The sequence below is a fragment of the Saccopteryx bilineata genome, chromosome 1, assembly GCF_036850765.1.
Source record: "Saccopteryx bilineata isolate mSacBil1 chromosome 1, mSacBil1_pri_phased_curated, whole genome shotgun sequence".
Taxonomy (NCBI): Eukaryota; Metazoa; Chordata; class Mammalia; order Chiroptera; family Emballonuridae; genus Saccopteryx; species Saccopteryx bilineata.
In genome coordinates, this window is record NC_089490.1 from 365261375 (window position 1) to 365285391 (window position 24017).

The 24017-nt window shown below is 39.6% G+C and overlaps 1 protein-coding gene across 1 annotated transcript in view; it reads left to right on the forward strand.

Moving 5' to 3' along the window:
• Positions 1-24017, forward strand: part of GTF2H1 (general transcription factor IIH subunit 1) — a 43741-nt gene that overhangs the window by 18705 nt on the left and 1019 nt on the right. Inside the window, exons 5-14 of the mRNA XM_066251083.1 lie at positions 914-1007; positions 2331-2480; positions 2605-2684; positions 6731-6858; positions 6971-7058; positions 14361-14449; positions 14826-14943; positions 17553-17643; positions 18114-18229; positions 22072-22164. Of these exons, the coding sequence (XP_066107180.1) occupies positions 914-1007; positions 2331-2480; positions 2605-2684; positions 6731-6858; positions 6971-7058; positions 14361-14449; positions 14826-14943; positions 17553-17643; positions 18114-18229; positions 22072-22164 (1047 nt within the window). The remainder of the gene's footprint in view (positions 1-913; positions 1008-2330; positions 2481-2604; positions 2685-6730; positions 6859-6970; positions 7059-14360; positions 14450-14825; positions 14944-17552; positions 17644-18113; positions 18230-22071; positions 22165-24017) is intronic.

Consider the following 24017-nt stretch of genomic DNA (forward strand, 5'->3'; position numbering starts at 1 on the left):
GGTGGGGTGGGGGTAGCATAAAGAAAACGTGGTTATATATTAACAGTGCCATTCTTTTATAAAATTTAGTATTTCTTTAATTAGTAGATATGTCAGTATTCATGGTATTCTTCTAGAATATTTTTATATATTATTTTTAAAATTTATATTTTTGCTAGTTATTTTTCTTGGTTTCTGGACTTAACCTTAACATGCTGGAAATCAAATGGACTTCTGAAAGAGAATCTTTTAGCCATTGGACTGATACTTATTTCCCCTAGTATATTTAAATTTACAGCTTTCTGGTCCTTTTTTTTTTATGGTTGCTGTATTTTGCTTACAATACAGAGTTAATTATACAGTGACTATCATGTTATAGAAAAGATGAGATTTGTAAAATGTGCCGTACAAAAAAAGTAGGAGTACCTAACCTGTGGACTTAGACAGTGGGATTCAGTTAGTCTTTACTCTGATGAATCAAAGCAATATTTATACATTTAACAAAAAATTGAGTACCAATTATATGTTTGGCATCATTCCATGTGCTTAGTAATGAATTTATAAAGCCTTTCTTAAAGAAACCAGTGAATAATATTTATTTAATAAGGCAAGGCATGTTGTTGTTTTGGTAACTATACAGGTTTATGTTCAAGCTGCCCCAGCTTTCTGTTTTTAACCACACATAAACATGCCTGTTTGGCCATGTAGGATTTTCAAGAAAGCAGGTTTTAGAGGTCACTAATATGTGAAAGCAGGCCAGGCTTCTTTGTCTCTGCAGAAGTAATGGTAGGGGACTTATCTCTGTCTTTGTAGTTTGTTTAGAAAAATCTGTTTTTCTACATATGTCTGGTTTCTGTTGTCTACTCAAACATCTTCCCCTGGTATTTTAATGAATATGTGTATGTATATGTGTGTATTTATGGTCTTTATTTAGGCTGATGTCCGGCCCCAAACAGATGGATGTAATGGTCTGAGATACAATTTAACCTCTGATATCATTGAGTCTATATTTAGGACCTATCCAGCAGGTAAGAAGAATCATTTCTTTCAGATAGTTAAAATATTTGTTTGGATGAATTCAGTAATATATCAGTTAAAAACAAAATGTTCAACTTTTATTCCTGATCAAGTGCAGCAAAACATGTGAAGTACTTTACCTAGTCTCTGACATATGGAAGATATAAAGGTTTCATATATAATGTGCTGTCATCAATCCATTGGTATGGTGACTTTCCCATTCTGTTTCATTAGTGGTTCTTCAACTAACTATATTTACCCTTAACCAAACCTGAGCAAGATGATGTCCTCCAGAGGCACCCGTTAATAAGTCTCTAGAGGAGCACTAACTCAAATTGTCTTTCTTGTTGCCTCCAGAGTGACCTTTCTAACTCACAAATTATTTTTCTTGCAGAAACCATCCTGAAAACATAAATATCTTGACCCCAGCCCTAGTGATTTATGATGTGCATTCAAGGTTGCCAGCCACTGGTTTAGTCATTCTTCTGACCAAACAGTGCTCTTTTAATCATGTGCTGCTCACTCTTTCCACTTTTTCACTCCTGCCCCTTTATCCTTAGGAAACATACCTGTCGCACAGGACTCAGCTCAGGTATTGTCTCATTGCCACCTCTATAAAATCCTGACTTCTTTGGACAGACATCAGCCTTATCCTTTTCCTTCTGCAGGGCCTTTGTCTGCCTCAAAGTTATGTTGCGATATAATTATTTGCCTAGCTTTCTGATAATATAATTATATAATGTTTACTCTGTGCCAGACACCATTCTAGACCCTTTATGTATTAACTCACTCACCTAGTCATCACAAACAGCATATGAAGTGTAGGTACTATTGTTTTACCCCCATACCGGAGTAAGGGCAGACCTAGAATTTTAAACTCAGGTTCTGTGGCTCAAGACACTATGCTCTTAATGAACCGCTGTGCTCATTGGACTGTGAGCTTCTGGAGTGCTGAACTGATAGTCCAGTAGGTACTGAGATCTTTATTCCCCCAGCACCTTACACATTGCCTTGGATTGAAAATGCACATAACACAAATGATCAAACAAACGAACTCATGTTTGGCTCCAGGGTTCTTGGTGTTTCTACTAAAACTTCAGAACTTGTTTATTCTCTTGGTACAAAATAATGTTTTATTTGTTAAGATGGATAAAGGTAGTGCCTCACCTAGTCTCTCAAGTTATATTTTATATTTATAATTAGATTATTATATACAAAATGTAAAGTTGAGCAGTTTTATAATCCTGTTTTTGCTATTAGTCTATATTTCAGCTAATTTGAGGTTTTAAGAAATGGAAATGCAGTATGTAACTATTATGTATTTTCTTCCACAGTAAAAATGAAATATGCAGAAAACGTTCCCCACAGCATGACAGAAAAGGAATTCTGGACACGGTTTTTTCAGTCCCATTACTTTCACAGAGATCGGCTGAATACAGGGTCAAAAGACCTCTTCACAGAATGTGCCAAAATAGATGAAAAAGGTAACTTTATCTCTAACACGCTCTACCATGTAATTAGCTAGTCTACACTCAATGCTATTAGTGAATTTTTAAATTTCTGAAACAGATAAGACTTGATCAACTTCTTATTCCATTTATTTTCTAGGATTAAAAACAATGGTTTCATTAGGAGTAAAAAACCCACTACTTGATTTAACAGCTTTGGAAGATAAACCTTTAGATGAGGTAAGTAATTGTGAAAGGATTTATGAGAGAGAACAGTTTTTTTCCTAGTCTTCAACATTTTATAGTTCTAAAATTGCCTTAAGTGAGGCTGTTCTACTTGCGAGAATGTAAATCAAACAAAATACTGTTATTTGGAGTGATTTATCAGGAGTGTTTTTCAGTACTGTTCACTATTAAAATTGCCCTGGAAAACAAATTCCTGTATGAGTTGCTAAAACTGTTTTAAAAAAGAATTATCTTGCTCCCCTATCAATTGTTCTCTAGGTAATAATGAATGCTTAACATGTTGATGAGTCTGCTGTTACTCTCAAGCTAACGTTTATCTCTAGAAATGTGGATAAATATTAGTGAACAAGGGAAAGATAAACATTTGTTGATTGCACGTTATTTACCCACCATGAGCTCACTCATGACCCTTACCCCACACTAGCCCTGATATGTTTCAGTGGCCAAACCATCAAGTATGAGCTACCTCCCTTAGTATTATTACTCAAGACTTACATATTTATACAGTCACAGAGAAAGAGAATATCTTCTCATCGAGGCTAATTCCACCCCTGCCTCTATCTTCTGGGCTAAGAAGAACCTGTCTTCCTCACTTATTTTTCTCACACTCTTAAATTTTAATTTTCTTGCTCTATTGCCTTCCTCCCCTTTTTTAGCTCTTTTCTGCTGGATATATATACATGCTAATGCCTTCCTATCTCTTTTCTCCCCCTAACTTTTCCTGTAATTTTAGTATATTTAACTCAGTAGGTGAGAAAACTAATGTTAAAATTCTGTCCTACAATCTAAATTATATATTAACAAATAATTCTTGGTGCCTAGGTGAATTGTTTTCATAATGAAATTATTTTTTTCTTGATAATTCTCAGCACTCAGTCCCTTCCTTGGTGAATCTCAACATGTTACAAACATGGCCCTCCTGATCATCCTAGGAAATTGAAGTTTAGAAATTACAGCTTACTTACTGTGATGAGAAAAAAAATCTTAGTGCTTTTTTTTCCCAATAAAAAGATGGTATATTGTTGCATGCATACATACAACTTTCTTCTTCGCTTTGCCTATTATCAGTATCAATCCAAGCTAAATATACTGTAATCATTAACTTCATAGACTTGACAACCAAGTTGCCTGGTTGAGAGTCTCTTTTTTTATTTTTTGTAAGATTTCTAAGTCCAGCTCTCTGGACTTAGATGCTAATAATATTGACCATAGAATGATGTTAATAGTACAGACTGTAGAAAGATGTGAAAATTATCGAGATGTTAAGGGTACAAACTTAAAACTAGTAGACAAATAAGTTCTGGAACTCTAATGCACAGCATGGTCAACAGTACTATATTATAAATTTCAAAGTTGCTAAAAGACTAGATCTAATTGTCCTCACCACAAAGAAATGATAATTATGTGACAATGATAGAGGTGTTAGCCTCAGTGGCAATCATATTGCAATACTTAAATGTATCAAATCAATACATTTTACTCCTTAAACGTACAAAATATCTCAGTTTTTAAAATTGGGGATGGGAGTACTGACTTGATGATTGTTATAAGTTAAAAAGAGTCTGGTACATAGCAAATGTACAATAAGTAATAGGTGTTGCTATTATTATCTACCTTTCTTTAGTGCCTGCATAGTATTCCGTTCTGTGGATGTATAAATAATCCCCTCAATAAAAATGTTGGTTGAATCACTTTGTCCTTTGGTGCCTCTTTTTCTTGTCATCCTCTAGTTGTTGTAACTGTTTGTCCCAGGATATTTTCTTGGGTCTCCTTCTGGATACATTCTCTATATTCCATTGCTTTAAATTCTAAATATGTTATGATCACCAAATAGCACTGATCTGTCTAATCCCAGAACTCCAAAATCATATATCCACCTGTCAACTTGATATCTTCACTTAGCTATTTCACAGATACCTCAACATAGTATGTCCAAAATGGAACCTTGATTCCCATCATCTGTTTCTTCATGGGACTTCCCTATCTCAGTAGAAAGAACATTACCGTGGATTTAGTTTCTCAAGCCAATACCTAGGAGTCTCCTTGATTTCTTCCTATCCTTCCCCTTCTAACATTAAGTTCTTCAGCAAATCCTCTGCAGTACATCTCTGATCTGTCTACAACTCTGTATCTCTACAGTTACACCTTCTTGTTTTTAGGCTACCACAATCTTTGGTTTGATTGTTTGCATTAGCCTCCTAATCTTCCTATTTCCACCTTTGTTCCTTTTTTTTTTTTTTTTTACAGAGACAGTCAAAGAGGGATAGATCGGGACAAACAGACAGGAACAGAGAAAGATGAGAAACATCAAACATCAGTTTTTTGTTGCGACACCTTAGTTGTTTGTTCCCTTATGTATAGGTCATGTTCTTTTACCAGTAAGAGTTGAAAGTCAGATCATAATATTCCCCTATGTAAAACTCTTCAGTGGGTCTCATTGAACTTAGAATAAAATCAAAACTCTTACAAGGTCCTTCTTGATTTGGCCTCTGCTTACTTCTACCTCAGTTTGGGCTGTTTCCACTTATTCATGCTTCAGACATAATGACCTTCAGGTCTATCCCAAGCTTTTTCTACCTCAGGATTTTATACTTTCTATTTCTTTTTCCTGCTCTTCTACCTACCTAGCTTCTATCCCTTTTAGATATCTGTTCTAATGTCACTTTTCCAGGGAGACTTTTTCTAACCATCCTATCTAAAGTAGCTTTTCCTCCCAACCCAGTCACTACATCATCTCACCCTCGCTATTTCTTCATAACATTTGTCATTTTCAAAAGTGTTCTTGGGTTTGCCTGACTAGGCGGTGGCACAATGGATAGAGCATCAGATTGGAACGCAGAGGACCCAGGTTTGAAACCCCAAGGTCACCAGCTTGAGCACAGGGTTGCTGGCTTGAGCATGGGATCATAGACATGACACCATGGTCACTGGCTTGAGCCCAAAGGTTGCTGGCTTGAAGCCCAAGGTCGCTGGCTTGAGCAAATGGGGATACTTGCTCTGCTGTAACCCCCCATTCAAGGCACACATGAGAAAGCATTCAACAAACAACTAAGATGCCACAACAAAGGATTGATGCTTCTTATGTCTCTCTCTCTGTCTCTGTTACCAAAAATAAAAATAAACATCTTGTTTTACTCATCAGTTGTCAGCTTTATATCTCACCAATCCCTGGCCCACCGTTCATTTTAGTTACAGTGTACTGAACTGCATACAAACTCATGACACAATATGTATTATATTGCTTTTTATATTTTGTATTATGTTGTACCTTTGGTTAAGTAGTTTGCTCCTCATGGACTGTTATCTCCATGTCTGCCTTATAAGATAGTAGTACTACATGAAGATTCTCAAACCTACCCCTCCTCCTCCAATGGGACTGTCTACTTTCATATAGCACCTCTGAGTCTTAACTACATGTACTGGCACAACCTAGCATCCCACTAACTAGTAATTTGGCTCCTCTGGCACAAGGTCTTGTCAACTTTTTAACCATAGGGCCTAATATTTAGCATGCACTCAATACATGTTGGAAGTATTATCACATTTAATTCCCCAAGTACCCCATTTTATAGACTGACATTTTAGAAAAACGATAAAGCCAGAATTTGAATTCATATCTTTCTGACTTCAAAAGCCCATGCTGCCTCCCCCACTATATTCTGTTTCTCCATTTACCCAACAACTAGGTCCAAAATTGTAGCTCTGGCCAGATGGCTTGGACAGTTAAGAGTGTCATCCTGATACCCAGAAGGGGTAGGTTCAATCCCCAGGCAAGGCACGTGCCAGGAACAGAAAGATGTTTCTGTCTCTCTTTCTCTCTTTCCCTTCCTTTCTCTCTCAAATCAAATAAATTTTTTTTAAAGTACAAATTGTAAACATTTAAAATAAAATTGCAGAGCTCAAGTTAAGATTTTTCTGATGGTAGTAAAAGGAGTTAGTGGTATTTCTTAATTTTTTATATATCACTCTAAACATGTCTTGTAACATAAGAAAATTAGAACTTTATTTTGATTTTTAATCTACTAAATTGTTTCTTATAGGGCTATGGCATTTCTTCTGTGCCATCTACTTCTAATTCTAAATCCATAAAGGAGAATAGTAATGCTGCGATCATCAAGAGGTTTAACCACCACAGTGCCATGGTCCTGGCAGCAGGTCTCAGGAAACAGTTAAGTATACACGCAAGGTGCAATAACTGGGATTTCCAGGATAGCCACAATGAGAAGTGTTGGTGTTCTGTCTGTGGTTTTCAACGTTAATTTACTTTCCTTTGTCTTTAGAGAAGCACAAAATGAACAAAACGGCGAGCCCAGCAGAATTGATGGAAATTCCGGAGATGCAGACAGCTTTCAGCCAGCAATCAAAAGGGTATGGGGAAATGTCGGGAATGCTTAGGGTCAGGTTTCTCCGTATACCTTATGTAACTGTTAGAACTTTAAGTTGACCCTTGATTATTTCAAATGACTCAGTTCTTCTGACCAAGGTGTTAAGCATTTTACTTAAATTGTAGAACATCTTAAAGAGTATTTCCTCAGTTTTGACTTACCATGGACTCAAGTCTCTTAACCATTTCTATTATTTAGGGGTTTTTTCCCCTTCACATTACACATAGACACACATTGAAGTGTAGTTTTGTTTTTTGGGAAAGAGTATTCAACAAAGTCAGGGAGAGAGGAAGAAGAACTGAAGGTTTGTGTATAATTTTAAAAGAGGATTTGGCCTTCATATTAAACCTAGCATTTCAAGGCTAGATATGTCTTTTAATTAAGTATGAAGAAACCACTTGATGGTGTGGGAGAATGTGAACAGAGTTATCTATTTTTGCATATTTTTTTCCTGCAACTTTGCCAAGTTACTCTATCCACCTATTTTAAGTTCCTTCCCATTTATAAAAATAAATTACAGCCTGACCAGGCGGTGGCGCAGTGGATCAAGTGTTGGACTGGGACCCGGAGGACCCAGGTTCAAATTCCCGAGGTCACCAGCTTGAGCCCAAGGTCACTGGCTTGAACAAGGGGTCACTCAGTCTGCTGTAACCCCTACCCCCAATCAAGGCACATATGAAAAAGCAATCAGTGAACAAAGGTGCCACAATGAAGAATTGATGCTTCTCATCTCTCTTCTTGTCTGTCCCTATCTGTCCCTCTCACTGCCTCTATTTGTGTCTGTCATACACTAAATGGATAGATAGATAGATAGGTAGATAGGTAGATAAATTACTGGCTGGTGGTAGCTCAGTGGATAGAACATCAGCCCGGCATATGGACGTCCTGGGTTTGGTTCCCAGTCAGGGCATATTGGAGAAGCAACTATCCACTTTTCTCCCCTTTCTTCTCCCTTCTCTCCAACTTCCCCTCCCGCAGCCAGTGGCTCAGTTGTGACTTCTGTGCACTGGGTCAGCACTCTATCCACTGAACAACCCAGCCAGGGCAACACAGAGTTCATGTCCTCAAAATGTTTAGTATTTATGGATAAGCCAAACTCAAAAGAATAATTACAAAACAAAATTTAAAGTATAGAAGTTGTATTATTTACAACAGGAACCAAAGAGAATTTAAATAAGTGAATAGAATGATAGTTCACAGAGCTGATTAGATGATACAATTTCAGAGAGAAAAAAGTTTAGGAACTTTATAAAATGCGTTTAAAATAATATACTAGCCTGACCAGGCGGTTGCGCAATCGATAGAGTGTCGGATTGGGATGCGGAGGACCAGGTTCGAGACCCTGAGGTCGTCAGCTTGAGCACGGGCTCATCTGGTTTGAGCAAAGCTCACCAGCTTGGATCCAAGGTTGCTGGCTCGAGCAAGGAATTACTTGGTCTGCTGTAGCCCCATGATCAAGGCAGATATGAGAGAGCAATCAAGGAACAACTAAGGTGTTGCAACGAAAAACTAATAATTGATGCTTTTCATCTCTCTTCATTCCTGTCTGTCCCTGTCTATCCCTCTCTCTGACTCTCTTTGTCTCTGTAAAAAAGTAATAATAATAATAAAATAAAATAATATACTAAATGGTAATCTTTTGGTAAAGGGATTATGGTTGAGTCTTACACTTTATTTTATATAGTTCAATAACTTAAGTATGTGTACCTGTAACATTAAGTTATTTTCTGAACTAAGAAAAGTGAAATTAAGTTATAGATATTAAAGAAGAAATCTAGGAATAATGCTTTTCTTTGTAATACTATTGCACTGAGTAGCCTTTATTCTTGGTAGTGAAAGCATGGTGAAAATTCATTTTGTGGATTTTCACAGTAGTCAGTAATAAGTGCTGACTCTAGATATTTTTTCAAGTCAAGAATTGTCTGTTCGACAAAGTTTTGTAGAATGAGAGATTCAGAAGTAATGATACAGTTCTTATATTATATGGAACTTTCAGTTATGTGTTGAAGTTAGATGACTTAACTATGTATGGTCAAGCATAAGTTTAGGATTTGGATTATTATTAAAGGAGGTTGGATAGGGACACAGCTTAGGTAAATCAACAGCAAGAATGAGTATGAGCTTGACATATGTGAAAAGTAATGACATTAGTATGCCCTGAAGTTGCCTAAAAGGTACAGAGTTGAAAAAGTATAAAATTAGGCTGAGTCTGGGTAAGGTGGGATGACTGATTGCTGTGTTACTCTGAATATCATACTGAAGTCAGATTTGTTCCTACACGGCAAGAGAACTCTTGCCTCCAGACTCTTAAAATAGGAGCAATTTAAAATACTTAGTTTTCAAATTGGTCTTTTTTGTGATCCATTTCATAACCTAAATCAGGGTTCGGGAACCTATGGCTTGCAAGCTAGATGTGGCTCTTTTGATGGCTGCATCTGGCTCGCAGACAAATCTTTAATTAAAAAAAAATAATAACATTAAAACTATAAAACATTCTCATGTATTACAATCCATTCATTTCCTACTGCTCATGTTCCTGGTTGCTGGCGGCTAGAGCCAATCACAGCTGTCCTCCGGGATAACACCAAATTTTTATTGGATAATGCTTAACGTACACAGGTCATTGTGAGGTCAAGAAGTAAACTTCCCTCTTTTTAATCAAGTAGTCAGCTAGCTAATTGCAGAAACCCTTTTGACGAAGAAGATGGCTAAAAGAAAAAAAGGTGAGGAGTATCGTACTTTTCAGCAGGAATGGACAGAGGAATTCACCTTTGTGGAGAGAGCAGGTTCTGCAGTGTGTCTAATATGCAATGATAAAATTGCATCGATGAAATGGAAAAATATAAAGCGACACTTCAACACACACCATACTACATTTGCATCAAAATATTCAGGCCTGACCTGTGGTGGCGCAGTGGATAAAGCATCGACCTGGAAATGCTGAGGTCGCCAGTTCGAAACCCTGGCTTGCCTGGTCAAGGCACATATGGGAGTTGATGCTTCCAGCTCCTCCCCCCTTCTCTCTCTCTGTTTCTCTCTTTCCCTCTCCCTCTCTCTCTCCTCTCTAAAAATGAATAAAAAAATTAAAAAAAAAAAACTTAAAAAAATTCAGAGGGGGACAGCAGGAAGAAAGGATGTCAAGAGCTACTGTGCAGAGTGCAAGCTAGTCAGCAGCAGCTCTGTGTTTGGACCCAACAAGGTGACTGGAATTCGGCTAGCTTTGCTGGTGCTTTAGCAATTGTGAGAAACGGAAAGCCATTCACAGATGGGGAGTATGCCAAAACATTCATGCTTGATGTTGCCAGTGAACTTTTTGACGACTTTTCGGATAAAGACAAAATAATTAAATGAATAAAAGACATGCCTTGTCGGCAAGAACTGTTCACAAGGCCCTGGCCGGTTGGCTCAGCAGTAGAGCGTCGGCCTGGCATATGGGGGACCCGGGTTCGATTCCCAGCCAGGGCACATAGTAGAGGCGCCCATTTGCTTCTCCACCCCCACCCCCTCCTTCCTCTCTGTCTCTCTCTTCCCCTCCCGCAGCCAAGGCTCCACTGGAGCGGAGATGGCCCGGGCGCTGGGGATGGCTCCTTGGCCTCTGCCCCAAGCGCTGGAGTGGCTCTGGTCGCGGCAGAGCGTCGCCCTTGGTGGGCGTGCCGGGTGGATCCCAGTCGGGCGGAGTCTGTCTGACTGTCTCTCCCCGTTTCCAGCTTCAGAAAGAAAAGTAAAAAAATTGAAAAAAAAAAAAAGAACTGTTCATGATCGTACCATCATGATGGCAGATCAAATTGAGGCAACACAAGTGAAGGACATAAATGCACCACCATCTTTTATCTCGCTTTGGATGAGTCAACAGACGTAAGCCATTTATCCCAGTTCAGCGTGATTGCAAGGTATGCTGTCGGTGACGCACTACATGAGGAAAGTCTTGCCATTTTGCCTATGAAAGAGACAAGAGGGAAGGATTTATTCAAGTTTTTCACTGAGTTCGCTAAAGAAAAAAATCTGCTGATGGATAAACTTACTTTGGTGTATACTTATGGTGCTCCGTGCATGGTGGGGAAAAACAGGATTCATAGTGCTTCTTCGTGAACATAAAAAGAGACCGATCCTAAGTTTTCACTGCATCCTACATCAGGAGGCGCTTTGTGCTCAGATGTGTGGCGAGCAGCTTGGTGAGGTGATGTCGCTGGTCATTCGGGTGGTCAACTTTATTGTTGCCCAAGCTTTAAATGATCGCCAGTTTAAAACACTGCTGGATGAAGTTGGGAATAATTATCCTGGCCTGCTTCTGCACAGCAATGTGCGTTGGTTGTCAAGAGGGAAGGTACTCAGCCGTTTCACGGCTTGTCTGAGCGAAATCCGACTTTTCTTGAAAGGAAAAACGTCGAGCATCCTGAGTTAGCTAACACTGAGTGGCTCCTGAAGTTCTATCTTGTGGGACATGACTGAACATCTGAACCAGCTCAATGTGAAAATGCAAGGCGTTGGAAATAGTCTTATCCCTTCAACAAGCAGTGTTTGCATTTGAAGACAAGCTGGAACTCTTCATTGCGGACATTGAAACAGGTGGTTTACTACACTTTGAAAAACTGGGAGAATTTAAAGATGCATGCACAGCAAGTGACCCTGCTCAACATCTTGATCTCCAGCAGCTAGTGGGCTTCACATCTAATCTCCTGCAGTCATTCAAAGCGCGCTTTGGAGAATTTCATGAGCGCACTCGTCTTTTTAAGTTCATCACCCATCCACACGAGTGTGCAGTGGACAGCGCCGACCTGAGTTACATCCCCAGTGTCTCCGTCAGAGATTTTGAGCTACAAGCTGCTGACCTGAAGGCCTCAGACATGTGGGTGAATAAGTTCAAGTCACTGAATGAAGATTTGGAAAGACTTGCACAACAGCAAGCAGAGTTGTCGAGCAAACACAAGTGGGGAGAAATGAAAAAACTTCAACCCTTGGACCAGCTGATTGTTAAAACTTGGAACATGCTTCCCGTCACGTACCATACACTGCAGCATGTGAGTATTGCTGTACTGACAATGTTTGGCTCTATGTATGCATGTGAGCAGTCTTTCTCACATCTAAAGAACGTTAAGACCAACCTACGATCATGTTTAATGGATGGAAGTCTCAACGCCTGCATGAAGCTTAACCTCACCACGTATCAACCAGACTACAAAGCCATCAGCAAAACCATGCAGCACCAGGCCTGACCTGTGGTGGCACAGTGGATAAAGCGTCGACCTGGAAATGCTGAGGTCACCGGTTCAAAACCCTGGGCTTGCCTGGTCAAAGCACATATGGGAAGTTGATGCTTCCAGCTCCTCCCCCCTGTCTGTCTCTCTCTTCTCTCTAAAATGAATAAATAAAATAAAAATTAAAACAATTAAGGGATATTTAAAAATAAAGTGATAAAAAATTTTAAACAAAAACCATGCAGCACTAATGGTAAGAAGTACTTTATTGATCATTGGTTAGCAACAGCATAACAACGTTATTAAAAAGAATTCAGAGACATTGTACTCTAAAAGTGTTGGTCTTACATAAAATGCGCACATTTACTTGTATTTAGTGTTAAACATATTGTATGACTCTCACAGAATTACAATTTAAAATATGTGGCGTTCGTGGCTCTCAGCCAAAAAGGTTCCCGACCCCTGACCTAAATGGTTTGCTGTCAGTCTTGGAAACTGCAGATGAGAATTGACCAAATGAATTTCATAGCTATGTATAGAAGGAAATATTATATAGTGTTATTTTCACAAATGTTTACATAGATTGTTTTTATGTGTCTTTTATAATTAATGTGTTTTATAAGGCTCTAGAAATTTAGCAGTTTGTTATTAGCACAAGAGAAAACAGATTAGTAAAACGAAAATCAAGACTTCAGAAGTGGCCCTGGCCGGTTGGCTCAGTGGTAGAGCGTCGGCCTGGCATGCAGGAGTCCCGGGTTCGATTCCCAGCCAGGGCACACAGGAGAAGCACCCATCTGCTTCTCCACCCCTTCCCCTCTCCTTCCTCTCTGTCTCTCTCTTCCCCTCCCGCAGCCAAGGCTCCATTGGAGCAAAGTTGGCCCGGGCGCTGAGGATGGCTCTGTGGCCTCTGCCTCAGGCGCTAGAATGGCTCTGATTGCGGCAGAGCGACACCCCAAGATGGGCAGAGCATCGCCCCCTGGTGGGCTGCCGGGTGGATCCCGGTCGGGCGCATGCGGGAGTCTGTCTGACTGCCTCCCCATTTCCAACTTCAGAAAAATACAAAAAAAAAAAAAGACTTCAGAAGTAAAACCAAATACATGGAGGAATTAAATATACTGCTCACAAAAATTAGGGGATATTTCAATGAATATGAAGTGATAAAATATCCCCTAATTTTTGTGAGCATTATATATCAGTGGTCCCCAACCCCCGGGCCACGGACCGGTAGCGGTCCGTGGGCCATTTGGTACCAGTCCTCAGAGAAAGAATAAACAAACTTCCATTATTTCTGTTTTATTTATATTTAAGTCTGAGCGATGTTTTGTTTTTAAAAAATGACCAGATTCCCTCAGTTACCTCCGTCTAAGACTCACTCTTGACACTTGTCTCGTAAGTTCGACAATTATATTTAAAAATAACACAGTTTTTACACCGGTCGCATAATTTTATTTTGTGCATTTATCCGTCCCACCCTAAAGACCGGTCCATGAAAATATTTTCTGACATTAAACCAGTCTGTGGCCCAAAAAAGGTTGGGGACCACTGGTATATATGATAAACCACAGCATTTCAGAATCAGTGGGAAAAGACATACTATTCTACAAATGGTGTTAGGAGGTCTGATTAGTAATTTAGTAAACGGAAATTCAGATTCCCTACTTTACTCCTTATTCCACAATAAATTTCAAGTTAATCAAAGATTTAAGAAAAATTAATCCACAGAAGAATAAGCAAAGGGAGTAAATTTTTTTAAAAAAAGAAAAGAAAGGACCATATTGGAGAAAAAGTATTTGTAACACATAATAAGGGGGGAAACAGTAAAATACTTTTTTCCCTACCAGCTTGTCAAAACTTAAAAGTTCAGTAGTGATTTGTGTGGTTTGAGTGTAGGAAAACAAATATTCTCTGTAAATTGGTTGGTAAGAAAATGACTCCAGCTGTTGAAGTGAAGCTCATCTGAGAAGTGAAGCTCATCTTGGAGGACTGCATAATTTATACCCTTTGTGCAGTTTTACTTTTTTTCAGTCATGTTCATTACTCTTGTTAAAGAATGTTATGATAAAAAAAAAGCTCTGTGTTAATAATTACAGGCAAAGTTACAAGAGTCCATTGAATATGAAGACTTGGGAAAAAATAATTCTATGAAAACGATTGCACTAAACCTCAAGAAGTCAGATAGGTAAGCTTGGTCGATATTAAATTAACTTGGGGCAGAACAGTTATATAACCCAAGTTATTCTGCAAGTATAGCATTCAAGTTAAATCAGTTTGTTACCATAAAAGTGTAGTGTCCTTTTTCCTTAAAAACATACTTTGTACATCTCAGGAAAAGATCCTAAATGGTTAAAGACAGGAAAATAAATATTGGCTTTCTTTGCTATTTTCATCTTATTGCCCTTTACATGAAGTAAATTATTTTATTGAAATCTCTTTTAATTGTATTATCTTTTTTTACCCCCCCTTCTTTGGTGAAAATGTTTGAGACTGCTAATTTGAAAGATAGATGTTAACCGCCTTTATTCTGTGTAATTTCTTTCTTCTTTGCTAACCTTTAGGTATTATCATGGTCCAACTCCAATCCAGTCACTACAGTATGCAACAAGTCAGGACATTATTAATTCTTTTCAAAGTATTAGACAAGAAATGGAAGCTTACACACCCAGATTAACTCAGGTAGGTAACTTGCACTGTTTGAAAACCAAAATTCCCAAATATGATTACTTCCTCATTTTATGCATGAAACCAAATTTAACTATATAACTAGTATTTTAATTGGGTTTAAAAACATTTTTGGTAAATGAAAAATATTAAGAGGTAGGGAGAAAAGGTGTTTGGCATATTCAAGAAGCATCTGAGGATAAGACAATAGTGAATTTGCTGACTGTTAATTTTTTTTTCTTCCATATACACAGCTTTACTGGTAAAATCTTTCTCAAAAAATTTCTGGTCATCACTGTAGATGTTCTACCTGACCTCGATATATGAACTATTTCCCTGCTTTATTTATACTTTAGTTGATCATAAATTTCTGTAAATTCTTTCATATTTCTTGATTTCTTCACCTTGGTTTAGGGGTAAACCTGATCAGTTTTCCACACTGCCACTGCAGGTTAATCTTTCTGAAAACACAGATCTGATCTTACCACTCAGCAGCTTGAAAACCTCACTGCCCCTCTCTGTTGCCACAGTAATTATCTGAGCGCCTTTGTCAGGTATGCCAGACCCTTTAAGTCTAGCCCTCACATCCCCAGTTCCAGCTCCAGCCATATCTCCACTGTTCCCTTCCACACATAACGAAGAGTCCTGTACTCCAGCCTAACATACCAAATGACCCAGAATTGTTTGACCATGTTGTCTTCATTCTTCCCATGCTTTTGCTCACGCATCTCTCCTTAGCCTATTCTGCCCATGAGCAGCTAATAGTAATTATTCAAGGCTCAGCTCAGACTCCATTACCTCTGTAAAGCAAACCTCAACATGTCCAGTAATGAGTTTTTCCACTTTTCTGTTTTTATGAACCCTAAGGCACTGAGTTCATACCTGTATTATAGTGCTTATCACATATTGGGGCTTAGACGTACTTTTTATTTTGAAGTGATCTCAGATTTACAGAAAGTTACAAAATGTTTTCTGACCAATTTTGAGCATAGATCTTCTAAATATTTTAATGGGTATTTCCTAAAACAAGACATTCTCATAAGTAGTACAGTCAAATTATAGAAACAGTGAAGCCTGACCAGGCAGTGGCGCAGTGGATAGAGCGTTGGACTGGGATGTCGGGGACCCAGGTTCGAGACCCCTAGGTTGCCAGCTTGAGCATGGGCTCATCTGGTTTGAGCAAAAAAGCTCACCAGCTTGTACCCAGGGGTCGCTGACTCAAGCAAGGGGTTTCAGTCTACTGAAGGCCTGCGGTCAAGGCACATATGAGAAGGCAGTCAATGAACAACTAAGGTGTCATAATGCGGAACGAAAAACTAATGATTGAAGCTTCTCATCTCTCCATTCCTGTCTGTCCTGTCTATCCCTCTCTCTGACTCTCTCTTTGTCTCTGTAAAAAATATTTAAAAAATTAAAAATAGAAACAGTGAATTAACATTAATAAAATATTATCTAACCTAAAGGTCTTACAAATATTTTGCCAGTTGTACCACTAATGTGTCTTATAGCAAAAGAAAATTTCTTGGTCCAGCAATCCAAGTCAGGTTCATGAGTTATATTTAGTGCTCATGTCTCTTTAATCTCCTTTAAAATGGAATCGTTTTTCAATATTTCTTTGACTTCATGACCTTGATGTTTGAAGAGTTCAAGCCAGTTTTCTGTAGAGTTCCCTCATTTTGAGTTTCTTGAGTGTCTCTAATGTTTCCTTAAAACTAGATTCATGTTACATATTTTTGTCAGGAATACCACAAAAGTATGTCTAAGTGATGTGTCGTTCTCATATCAGGAAGCACATACTTACTCTACTTGTGATATTAACTTGGATCACTTGATTAGGGTAGTAATCTGCCTGTTTTCTCCACCAAAAAGTTACAGTTTTTCCCTATGTAATTAATAAGTGTCTTGTGGGGGGATATTTTTAAAGACTACGTAAATATTCTAAATATTCTATTTCCCATAAAATTTGTACCCACTAGTTTTTAAGAATAGTACATTGATGATTCTTGCTGAAAAGTTATTGCCATGGTGGTAGTTAAATGGTGATTGTCTAATCCCATCATTCATTATCAGTTGACATTCTGCTAAAAAGCACTTGTAGCCACTCGTCTAATTGATAGTCAATTATGTTTCTAAATGTTGGTACTGAAACAGTGGGGAATACATTCTTTCCTCTTTTAGCTACTTGTTGTATTCACTTCTTTGAAAAATGACAAGTGATGTATTTCTGCACTGTTGGGGTTTTTTCCCAGCTGCCAGCAAAGGTCCAGATTAACATTTTGTTTTACTTGACTTGTTTCCTTTCCTTAAACTCAGTTTTACCTTTAATGGTAAGAGTTCACAAATGAAGTTGAATTGGTGCTTAAGAAAAGGCTTGACTAGGCAAAAGTGTGTGTGTTTTGAGGTATCTGTGGACTTGCTTATTAGTATTCCTAGAAAATTGGTAAGTATTTTTTTTCTACATAGATTGTGTTTCTGGCCATGGTAAAATAGTAGTTTGCTCTGTTTGCTATAAATATATATTTATACAGTAATAAAGACTTACTGGACATTTTGCTATAAAACTGAAATCTTAAGTACGAAAGATAGCAAAAAAGAGGGAAAGCACTTTCTGTGTTTTCTTCCAGGTCCTCTCCAGTAGTGCCGCCAGCAGTACCATCACAGCACTGTCACCTGGAGGAGCACTCATGCAGGGAGGCACACAGCAAGCCATAAACCGTAGGTGCCAGGCTGTCTTCCGTCGCTGTCCCTTTCCTTAAATAAGCTCTAAAGAGCAAGTTGAGAGGAGGGCTTAGGTTTTACTGGTTTTTCTTTGGAACATTTCTGGGATTTATATTTTGTTTTTATTCATCCAGATCCTGAAACATCTAGGCAATAACTTGGGTTTCAAACTTGTCTTAATATTACAAAAAGTGGCTCATTATTAGTCTTCCTATTTCATCCTGAAAGCTTTCCCTTTTTTTCCCCCTACCTCTTAGCATAAGAAGAAACCTAAAAGTTTTTCCAAAGTCCAAAGGAATTTAGATTCTGTGATCTATCAGCCACAGAATTGGTAAATTATCTCAGAATAGCATGTCCTATTTTGGCATTGACAAAGAGCGCATTTTCAGATTCTTCTCTGACTGGTTCTTCCTTCAAAGACAAGACACAGGAAAATAGCTTTTATCCTGTTGACCTTCCTTTTGCAGAGATGGTGCCAAATGATATTCAGTCTGAACTGAAACACCTGTATGTGGCTGTTGGGGAACTTCTTCGGCACTTTTGGTCCTGCTTTCCTGTTAATACACCATTCCTAGAAGAAAAGGTCAGAACCAGTTCCAAACACAGCCAGCTAGTATAGTAGTGTGATTTGGTGTCATATTATTTTTGAAATTGGAAAGTTGTATTGTTTACCATGTACCAGATGTGGGATAACTACTGGCATACATTGTTTAACCGTCACAGAGTCCTGATGGAGTAGGTATTGATAATAGTCTCAAACATTAAGGAACTTGGGTCCAGACCAGTTCCATAACATATGATCATACATCTTCAAACTTTCTTTACCTCTAAGCCACTGGGAGTAATTAAAGAACAGAGACCCAAAACAAGTCGCATCGGTAAAATGTTTATTTGGTACATTATTTAGGTGTAATGAAATTAAACTGAGAACGATGACAAAGAAAGCACTAGCTACCATCTTTCCCCATGTAAAAGACATGCCCTGGCCGGTTGGCTCAGCGGTAGAGCGTCGGCCTGGCGTGCGGAGGACCCGGGTTCGATTCCCGGCCAGGGCACATAGGAGAAGCGCCCATTTGCTTCTCCACCCCCCCCCCCCTTCCTCTCTGTCTCTCTCTTCCCCTCCCGCAGCCAAGGCTCCATTGGAGCAAAGATGGCCCGGGCACTGGGGATGGCTCATTGGCCTCTGCCCCAGGTGCTAGAGTGGCTCTGGTCGTGGCAGAGCAACACCCCGGAGGGGCAGAGCATCACCCCCTGGTGGGTGTGCCGGGTGGATCCCGGTCGGGCGCATGCGGGGAGTCTGTCTGACTGTCTCTCCCCGTTTCCAGCTTGAGAAAAATACCAAAAAAAAATAAAATAAAAAGACACACCCTGCCTGACCTGCGGTGGCGCAGAGGATGGGGACTTGGCCTAGAACACTGAAGTCTTGGTTCAAAATCCTGGGTTTGCCTGGTCAGGGCACATATGGGAGTTGATGCTTCCTGCTCCTCCCCCCTTCTCTCTCTCTCTCTCTCTCTCTCTCTTTCTCTCTCTCTCCCCCTCCTCACTCCCTCCTTCCCTCTTCTCTCTAAAATGAATAAAATCTTAAAAAAAAATAGATGCACCCTTTTTTGAAAAATTTGGGGTCTAAAAACTAGGTGCATCTTACACAGTGGTTGTAGATTTTATTGCATTTCCTGCTTTTTTGTGATTGTTTTTTGCGCTCATTGTTGAAGACAGCAATTCTTCATCAGACACAAATGAGGATGAGCTAATGGATAGGAGGGTTTTTTTGTTTGGTTTTGGTTTTTTGGGTTTTTTTTATAGGGACAGAGAGAGTCAGAGAGAAGGACAGATAGGGACAGACAGACAGGAACGGAGAGAGATCAGAAGCATCAATCATCAGTTTTTTGTTGTGACACCTTAGTTCATTGATTTCATTGATTGCTTTCTCATATGTGCCTTGACCGGGGGCCTTCAGCAGACCGAGTAACCCCTTGCTCAAGCCAGCGACCTTGGGTCCAAGCTGGTGAGTTTTTGTTTGTTTGTTTGTTTGTTTTCTCAAGCCAGATGAGCCCACACAGAAGCTGGCGACCTCAGGGTCTCGAACCTGGGTCCTCGGCATCCCAGTCCAATGCTCTATCCACTGCGCCACCGCCTGGTCAGGCTAGATAGGAGTTTTGACACACTGATAAGTTATATGAATTTTTTAATGAATAAAACTTGAGTCCAATAATTTTATATAATACTTTTTTTTTTTTCAAATTTCAGGCCCCAAAATTAAGGTGCACCTTATACATGGGGGAATACGGTATTTAACACTAAAACCCTTTAACCAATTAAAGGACAGTTGACAAATACGAAAGTACAGTATTTTATCGATTTTTTCTTTTTTTTTTTTAAAGAAAGGAAGGGAAAGAGAAAAACATTGATTTCTTCCACTTATTTATGCATTCATTCATTGATTCTTACATGTGCTCTGACCTGGAATTGAACCTGCAACTTCGGTACGTTAGGATGACATTCTAAACAACTGAGCTATAAGGCCAGGGCTTATAAACAATTTTTAAGAGAAAGATAAATGTCCCATTAAAAATAATAGGCAGGCCCTGGCCAGTTGGCTCAGCAGTAGAGCATTGGCCTGGTGTGTGGAAGTCCCGTGTTTGATACCCAATCAGAGCACACAGGAGAAGCGCCCATCTGCTTCACCCTTACCCCTTTCCTTCCTCTCTCACTCTTCCCCTCCCACAGCCAAGGCTCCATTGGAGCAAAAGCGGCCAGGACGCTGAGGATGGCTCCATGCCTTCTGCCTCAGGTGCTAGAATGGCTCCAGCGGAAACTGAGCAACACCTGAGATGGGCAGAGCATCACCCCCTGGTGGGCATGCCAGGTTTATCCCGTTTGGGCACATGTGGGAGTCTGATTGCCTCCCCACTTCTAACTTCGGAAAAATACAAAAAATGAAAATAACAGGCAAAAGAATTTTTAGCCTGACCTGTGTGGTGACACAGTGGATAAAGCATCAACCTGTAATGCTAAATCGCTGGTTTGAAACCCTGAGCTTGCCTGGTCAAGCCATATATGGGAGTTGATGCTTTCTGCTTGCCACCCCCCTTCTCTCCTTCCCTCTCTCAAATAAATAAATTTTTAAAAAAAAATTTTTATTAGGCCCTAGCCGGTTGGCTCAGCAGCAGAGCGTCGGCCTGGCGTGCGGGGGACCTGGGTTCGATTCCCAGCCAGAGCACATAGGAGAAGCGCCCATTTGCTTCTCCACCCCCCCCTCCTTCCTCCACCCCCCCCTCCTTCCTCTCTGTCTCTCTCTTCCCCTCCCGCAGCCAAGGCTCCATTGGAGCAAAGTTGGCCTGGGCACTGAGGATGGCTCTGCGGCCTCTGCCTTAGGCGCTAGAATGGCTCTGGTTGCAACAGAGCGAAGCCCCAGATGGGCAGAGCATCACCCCCTGGTGGGCGTGCCGGGTGGATCCCGGTCGGGCGCATACAGGAGTCTATCTGACTGCCTCCCCATTTCCAACTTCAGAAAAATACAAAAAAAAAAAAATGCCTGGTTGCCTGACCAGTGGTGGCACAGTGTATAAGAGCATCGACCTGGGACGCTGAGTTCCCCGATTCAAATCCCCGAGGTCGCTGACTTGAGCGTGGGCTCATCAGCTTGAGTTCAGGTTCAGCAGCTTGAGAGCGGGATCATTGACATGATCCCATGGGTGCTGGCTTGAGCCCCATCAAGGCACAAATGAGAAGCAATCTAGGAACAATTGAAGTGATGCAATTACGAATTGATGTTTCTCATCTCTCTTCCTTCTGATCTCTCTCTCTCACACTCTGGCTTAAAAAACAAATCTAGAAATTTAATATTTAGAAATTTAATCTAAGTACATAATTAATGGCAATGTGTGTTAAGAAAAACAAAACTAGCCCAGTGGCTCAGTTGGTTAGAGCATCGTCCTGACATTGCAAGATTGCTGGTTCAATCTCCAGTCACAGCACATTGAAGAATCAACCAGTGAATGCATGGATGGTTGGAGCAATGGGGTTGATGTTTCTCTCTATGTAAATATTTAGTTGTAGAGATGTTCTACCACTGTCTGCAAAAGAAACTGTGGAAATACCCTAAAGATATACCAGAAAGGGATTGGTAAAAGGAGCATTTGTTATGCTCATGTTTTGAAATAACTTTACATCCATTTGAAATGATGATATGGGTATTTAATGACTGAAAGATGTTCCTATTAAGCCAAGTGGAATGTTAAAACAATATGTACTGGGTATTGTATTTTTAAAAATCTAATTATATTAGATATTGCTTCTCTGCCTGGTTGAGCCAATTAATCTAGACAAGAAAAAAGTAACCTGCCTAATGTGTATGTTTCTCTTGATTTACTATAGGTGCTTTGAGAATTCTCTGTAATTCGTTATTTCTCTCACCTTTTTTAGGTAGTGAAAATGAAAAGTAATTTGGAACGATTTCAAGTTACAAAGCTCTGCCCATTCCAAGAAAAAATTCGAAGACAGTATTTAAGCACAAATGTAAGGCAACAATGATTTTGACCTGATTTTACTTTTTTATATAGTAAAATGATGAAATTAATTTTTTTTAATGTGAATGAGTAGATACATTGTAGGGTTTTTTTAGTTCTATTTTTTAACTGTAAAATAATATCTATGTACCCACCAATCATGGTAAGAAATAGAACCTTTCCAGTACCCATAGGTATTCCCTGAGGGCCCCTTGTCCATTTCCTACTCCTCCCTTATTTCCCAAGACCAGGACTGATGAGGCACATTTCCTTCTTTTTTTTTTAAGTGAGACACACTCCTTCATGCACCCTGACTCGGATCCAGCTGGCAGCCCCATCTGGGGTCAGTGCTCAAATCATCCAAGCTATCCTCAGTGCACAGGGCTGACGCTTGGACCAGTCGAGCCACTGGCTGTGAGAGGAAGAGAGGGAGAGGAGGAGGGGAGGGCAGGGAACAGAAGCAGATGGTTGCTTCTCATGTGTGCCCTGACCAGGGATAGAACCAGGGACATGCAGTTGTCAGGCCAACGCTGTATCCACTGAGTCAACTGGTCAGGGCCATAGGCATTTCTAATAGTCATCTGCATGCTTTTTTTTTTATAGATTTACACTCTACATGTGTGTTCCTAAAAATACTTCTTTTGAAAACTTGGGTAGTAAGCACAAACCTAGCAATACAAAGAAAGGCAGAATTGCCACTTGATAGTAAATTGAGCAGTTCCTGCATTGTGGCCTGAAGCTTCCCTGGTTGTTTATATCAGGGTGGGCAGTGGATGAGGTACTGAATGAAAAATGTTACTTTGTGCGAGGATTTTAGCTTTGATTTTAATGCAAGGCTAGAACAGTCACACAAGATTGTTTTTGTGTGTGTTATACAAAGCCTCTCAGATGATGGGAAAGAATAGTAGATACAGACTTAGGATTCAGTATTTCAGTAAGTAGGATAATCAAAAGAGGGCATTTTACCACTGAAAGCTGAAAAACCCTCATGGGTAAGATTTTTAGTAAGTCTTTTACTCTAAATGTTCTAAGTGGGGTGTTTTTGTTTGTTGTTGTTTCAAAATAAAACACTATTAGTTATAATCAAAAAAGCAGCTTAAATTGTCTTTCTGCAGCAGGACAAGGATGATTTTTATGTAGTTTCCAAACAGAACTAAATAACACACCTTTAATGATAACAGACATAAATTAGGGTATGTTTTTTTAACTCTACCTTAGATTGGATCTAAGTCATTAACATGCTAAAAGGATTTAGGGCTTCCTGAATTCTGTCCCCATACTGCTAGAATTAATTTGGAGACCACAAAATTTCAACTTCCAATCACATAAACACTGTCCACCTCCAAGGAAACAGATACTCCAAGACGTTTTACTACCCGGAGTCCATCATCTTAGACCATTGTGGTCCTGTTGACTTTAGTTATGTCCATGATGAGGGCAAATTTTTTTCTTCTCGTGCTATGTAGTGCAAATGTTCTGTAAGGTAATGCAGATGCTACCGTCCTGACCGTGGTCAGTAGACTAATGTTAAATATAGAAATGAAATGACCAGTTTAGCTGTTCACCTCTCTCATTTGACAGAAGAAACTAAGGCCTAGAACACAGTTATGGCTTTCATCTTGTCCTATAACTGGTTAATGACAGGGAAGACATTATAACCCATAAAGAACAGGTGGATTCCCAGCATCTGCTGTACTTCACCATCTTTCTTTCTGTACATGATGTGTCTGGTGAGACTTTCACAGAGAGCTTGCACATTGCCTTACTAGGGAAACACAAGTGCGATAGAAACTACACTGAAGTACATGCCAGATCAGAGGCAGCAACATTGACATCTTAGCCTTTGCCCCGTTGTTGTGTGTA